The 6,366-nt window shown below is 40.7% G+C and overlaps 1 protein-coding gene across 1 annotated transcript; it reads left to right on the forward strand.

Moving 5' to 3' along the window:
- Positions 1-5: 5 nt before the first annotated feature.
- Positions 6-4,041, forward strand: LOC125528247 (anamorsin homolog; the record flags this gene model as incomplete). Its single annotated transcript, XM_048692742.1, has 7 exons — positions 6-87; positions 2,632-2,792; positions 2,880-2,975; positions 3,052-3,211; positions 3,303-3,439; positions 3,557-3,631; positions 3,725-4,041. Coding segments are annotated over 7 exons (750 nt in total), but the record flags the coding sequence as incomplete, so codon positions are not given.
- Between the last annotated feature and the right edge of the window lie 2,325 nt (positions 4,042-6,366).

Genomic DNA, 6,366 nt, shown 5'->3' on the forward strand with positions numbered 1-6,366 from the left:
TGCCCCTCCGCGCGGGGGGGGCCCGGGCGGCGGCCGCCGGGGTCTCGCGGGAGGAGGTCGTCGTCATCACGCAGTGCGCCTCGCTCGGTCGGTAACGCCTCCTCCATCTCGCCCCCTTCCGCCTGTTACCGATTTCGCTCAAGCGTCGCCCCGCCCATGCTAGGGTTAGGACCCGCTGCATCTTTATTACAGTAGTAGAATATATAAAATCCGAGGGTACGCTCTTTCTCGAGCGGTGGCTTATATAATCAAATTTGGGATTGCCCCTTGCTCATCACCATATATTGCCTTCTTGCTCGTTCATACTTAGGCTTGATGCATTTAAACTTATTCAACGTATGATAATCTTTGCTAACTTGAAAGTGCCACTGTGCACATGTGAACAATACACATATAACACATACATACTTACCGCTCCCTCCGTTCACAAATATAGGATATTCTGACTTTTAACTAAATCAGATGTATTCCCTCTGTTTCAAATTACTTGTCTTGGATTTGTCTAGATACGGAGGTATCTAGCACTAAAATGAGTCTAGATACATCTGTATCTAGACAAATCCAAGACAAATAATTCGGAACGGAGGGAGTATATTGACTCATTTCTGTCCGCTCGCATCCGTCCAGATAAAAATATACAGTATCTCACATAGTAGAACATCTCTGGCTGTTAGCCTACCACTCATGGGCTGCTATATGAATTATCTATTACACGGTATGTTATGTGTCCCGGCGTCTTTCTTATGGACAAACAATCCAATTGCTGTGTACTTCACAAATCTGGGAGTAAACATTTTACTATTTTTGCTCCTGACGATTTTTACTTGGTCTTTCAGTTTAAATATGTCACATCCTTGTATAAAACTTGACTCTGTCATGTACCTGTTCACAAAACTTTGTTGTAAACATGGGTCAGGTGGGATCTGAAGCAATGTGTATGCCTATAATAGGCTTAGGACCTTCTGCACGTTTAGAATAAGTACATCTGAGATGATAATATTTCCCGAGGGTTAGGTTAGAATCAGATTCACAGTTGCCTATTGCTTATCAGCATACTACCCGTGTGCTGGTTCTAACTTGGTCGTGTCGCGACTTCGCTGCAGTTCAGTTTTGATCAATCTATGTGCACTCATGATATGCTTGATTCGAGTTCACCTTTGCTGTTGTTGTAGTTTCTGATTCGAAGCTTATGCCTAGCATGCTAATTGCCTAGTTCTCAAATGTCCTCAATACTTATCCATCTGTTAAATATAAGATAAGAGTAGGCATAAAGCACATACGACCAATTGAGAAAGGGAAAACATAATAGGTATCCTTGCTTTAATAGCGAGGGAAAAGGAGAGAAAATCATTTTCCCATCAGGCCATCACTCATGCACTTCAATGTAGTGCTAGTACAAACTATGTAATTTAGCTAATGTCTGTTGTGTGGACACATGTTTTATTGTTGTGTCATAAAAGGCTGGGAGGAGTAAACACGTAATCGTGCTCACTTATTATTCTGCTATGCTTCAGATTATACGATCAGAGCGAATAGTATTTCATACCTAGACTTGATAGGTTTAAACTTATTCTACATACGACAATCTTTGCTAACTTGAGTGTTACTCTACACATGTAAAGAATACAAAGAAAGCACCGTACTTGCTGGTTAAAAACGCGGGGAAAAGCGACGCCTATATTCTTGTTTTGGCTGGGAGAAAAATATACTAGTATATCTCACAGAATAGACCTTTTGGCTATTAGGCTACCACTCATGGTCGGCTATATGAATTGCCATTACACTATGTTATTTGTCCCGACGTCTTTCTTATGGACAGGCAATCTAATTGTTGTGTAGTTCTAGTTCACAAATCTGGGATTTGACATGCGTTGTTTTTGCTCTTGATGACTCTTACGTAGACTTCAGTTTCAATATGACACATCCTTGTATATAAAACTGAAGTCTGTCATGTTACTGTTTGTAGAATTTTGTTGTAAACATGGGTCTCAGGTGGGACCCATAGCCACGTGCATGCCTATGCTCTGCATGTTCAGAATAAATAACATCCGAGGGACAATATTTCTCAAGGGAATGGGGATAGGCTAGAATCAGATTTGATGTTGCCCCTTTCTTATCAGCACACTGCCTGTGTGCTGGTCCTAATTTAGTCTTGTGTTCCAACTTCGCGGCAGTTCAATTTTGAGCAATCTATGTGCGCTCCTGATATGCTGGATTGGAGTTTACCTTTGCTGCTGCTGTAGTTTCCGACTTGAAGCTCCTCATGCTAATTGCCCAGTTCTTTCAAATATAAGAATACACGCAAAACACATACTACCAATTTCGGAAGGGAAAACGAAAAATAGGTTGGTATTCTCGCTTTAATCGCGAAAGAAATTGAGAGAAAATATGTTCCCTGCGAGGCTATCCATTCATGGACTTTAATGTAGTGCTAATTCACACTATGTAGTTAAGCCAGAATCTATAGTGTCAACAGACCATCCATTGTGTCTCAGAAGCTGGGGAAGTAAACACTTAGTTTAGTTAGTTGCATCTGGTTCTTATTATACTATGCTTCAGTATGCCATATCCTTGTATAAAATTCAGTTTATCATAAATCTGATATATACATTTGTTGTCAACATGGGTCAGGTGGGAAGTTGCCTTTTGATGATGCATCGGTGGGTGCTGTTCTATCTGTCATAAAAAATGTGGAGAGCTTTGGGGATAAGTTGGTTGCTGAAATTAGCCGAGTGCTGAAAGCTGGTGGAATTGTGCTGGTACAGAGCTTCACACCCTCTGCTGATCAGAAGGTAAATTGTGTGTCTGTTTTTGCTCACATCCACTGTATTGTAATGTTAATTTAGCACAGCCTGATTCTCTATTTTCCTCTGCATTAGCCAAACAATTATATCGAGCGCCAGCTACTCATGGGAGGTTTTGTTGAAGTGCAAGCTTCTGCCACAAGCTCGCAGGATAGTGTGCAATCTGTTACTGTGAGTATGGCACATTGTGTTAAGGCTACTGTACATGCTATTCTCTATGATGAGTGCTAACTCGAATCATTTGCAGATCAAGGCAAAGAAGCCCTCGTGGAGTATGGGTTCTTCCTTCCCCCTGAAGAAAGCAGTAAAGGCTCTTCCAAAGATTGAAATTGACGACGATGATGAACTGATTGACGAAGACAGCCTCTTGACTGAGGAGGACTTGAAGAAGCCACAGCTTCCAGTTGGTAAAGCCAACAAATCCTCAGATCTTGTTTAAATATTGTGAAGATGTTCTATTAGGTTTAGATGCTGAAAGTTTTGCTGTTGCTTCATCAGTAGGAGATTGTGAGGTGGGAGCTACAAAGAAGGCATGCAAGAACTGCAGTTGTGGCAGGGCCGAGGCTGAGCAGAAGGTGGAGAAGCTGGGGCTCACTGCAGAACAGATTGATAACCCTGTCTCAGCTTGTGGCAGTGTAAGTACAATTGCTTCTTTGTAGACATAAAGTGCCAAATGGTGATTTCCACTGGTCGTTGCATGCATGTGGTCAACTGAATATCTCACATTATTCTCTGTGAACCTGCAATTTCAGTGTGGGTTGGGCGATGCGTTCCGATGCAGCACCTGCCCATACAGAGGCCTGGCGCCGTTCAAGTTGGGCGAGAAGGTAACCAATCACTCTCTTCAACCCTAGCTAGACTCACGAAGTTGGTTTTGTTTCGATGCGATATGCTTGCTGACTCCTCCGTTTCCTCTCCAGGTTACCTTGTCTGACAACTTCCTCTCGGCCGACATATGATGACGGACAGCAGCTGCGGATATGAAATGTGCCTTGTTGGATTTGTTGGTTCGTTAGGAAGATATATCTGCGTACGTTTTTTTCGTGGTGATGGTGGTTACAGCAAAAGAAGAGTGCGTTTGGAGTAGCAGCTCGTGTTAGCATGTCGTGCGTGTCCTTTCTCTCCCACCTAGGCTGAAGCGAGAATTGGATCGTGTGTGCGCCTCTGTATTCGGCAAGAAGATTACATGCATGTAATTTGACGAAGAAACATATGATGGAAAGACTTTGGTCTGCTACATGTTCTTGTTTTGCTCCCAAATAATCTACCTGACTATATATATTGGTATGTGGTTTATATTGGAATCTTTAAAAGGACTTATATTTAGGGATGGAGAGAGTAGTAATTAAATAAAAGGTTAACAAATTCTAATTATTTTAAATAAACTTAACCTTCCAATGTACTTGTAAAAAAATTCACAAAAAGGAAAAAAAATCTTGTTGACTTCTTTTCAGAAAAGACAAAGAAAGGTCAAAATAGTGTGAATAGTTACCTATAATAACTAGCAAACATTTTTTTGCTTTGAAGTCAATGCTGGTTTTCTATTCGTGAAAATTTATATACTTGTGCAAAAGAAAGTCAGGTTTATTGTGAGTTTAAAAAAATCAGGTTATATATAAAAAACTTTCAAACTTTGTTGACCTTTTCTAATTATTAATTTCTTTTGTCATATGAGATGTATAAACACTTAGAAACCAAAAGGTATTTCCCAGTATCTGTGTTATTTTGCCATATGTTACATTAGTCATTGTACTATACACTTGGGTTGTTGTGTGTTAGAGCATCTACAGCAGGAACCCACAAATTTGGGTCCTCAAACGTCTGCGGATGTGCAAATGGATAGTGACCTGCCAGGCTTTAAAATTTACCATTTGCAATCACATACCTTATTTTTAAAATAGATGATTATCACGTCTGTCTTGGGCCGGCAGGGCTGTCAAAACACACCGAAAAATACTTCAAATTTTCACATCTGTATTAGGTCCATCTAGCCGCGTGACGAGCAAGTCAGTCAGCTTAAATAGCCGGATCATCCAGAAGCGGTAAGCTTTTGATATCATTGCATACTTTCTTAATAGGATAGACCATCAATACGAATGATATATACTTTCTTAAGAGGATAGACCATCAATACGAATGATATATATTTATCACATAGAAGATTCATAGTTATGGTTGACGAGGGAAACATTCACGTCAGCATTGTTTTATTTTCTTCTAAATCATAATGTGTCGGTATAACTGGATGAAGAAAATAAAAATTTATTGTCACCGTAGTAAGGGTATCAACATATACTAATGAGACGGACTTGACACTCGATGAACAATCATCGATCGATAAAAATGCAATCTAGTGTCAAGTTATCTCGTTCACGCAACGAGAATTGATTGACCTATGCAACAACATAGAAGCTTGCTGTCATCCGCCGGCGCGGCTATTTAAGCCGGCCGCGTCCGCCTCGCACGGCTACATGAAACTAAAATTTGGGTGCGGCAATGAGAGACAAATGAGCTTCAGTGGCTGTAGGTGGGACCGCTACGACCTGCAGCGAGGTCGGCGGACATGTGCAGACACCCTATATCCACGTCATATTTGGACTGTATATGAGAAAGGCCGTTGTCTGGATGTTTGAGACGGGTTTAGAGCATCCGGCGGATGCTCTTAGGCTGGTCGTAATGGGAATATCGTAGGTAGTATCATGCATGCCAACTAAGCAATCTTGATGAAGTGATATGGAATTAAATGAAGAAAGAGAGGCTTGAGTATCATATCATGATACCGTATCATATTAAATGATGTGCTACTTTGTGTCATGCATGACAATAAATATAGTCCTATATGATACCAACATATAATACTATGCATTAGGGATGTAGTATCATACGCTAGTACTATCGTATGTATGATACTACTCTATGACTAGTATAATGCCCGTGCGTTGCTACGGGCTGTGTCATGAATATATTTTTACGGTTGCATATATAAATGTAATGCATGTCAAATTTTGCATGTATAAAAATGATATTCTGTGACAATTGAAAAGTAATTGAAATCCATTCAGTTTGCGATGTAAGTTCATAAGAAATCCAAAAATATTGCATGCTAAGAAATCTAATAGAAAGTTGTATGTAGAGTGCAATAATCCAACTAATTATCTGTTACAAACTTAGATCTACTTGATGGGTTTAAGATATTCCCATATAATGTGAGGACTGTTGTCTTTAACTTTATTTGCATGGTACAATGTGAGTCGCCCGTGCGTTGCTACGGGCTAGAATGTATATAGGTCAAAACTCAATTCTTCCTCATATGCCCGAGAGTGTTCGGACGTCAAACAGACGTCCATCAGGCTTCCCAAAATTCAACTGTCTGAAACAGTTTGGTCTCCCCAAATCCCGAGCACAACAGAGTTAAAGTCCTCGGCTTGACATTGGTGCTCGCATTTTTCTAGATTTATTTCAGGCCTTCCGGCGGTGTGCATTCAGAGGAGACGTTCCCGAGGACTATGAAGGAGTCTGTGGCGACTTGATAATGTGTCAGCTCAATTTCTCGGAAGTGCTC

This window comes from Triticum urartu, unplaced genomic scaffold, assembly GCF_003073215.2.
Source record: "Triticum urartu cultivar G1812 unplaced genomic scaffold, Tu2.1 TuUngrouped_contig_4741, whole genome shotgun sequence".
Lineage (NCBI taxonomy): Eukaryota > Viridiplantae > Streptophyta > Magnoliopsida > Poales > Poaceae > Triticum > Triticum urartu.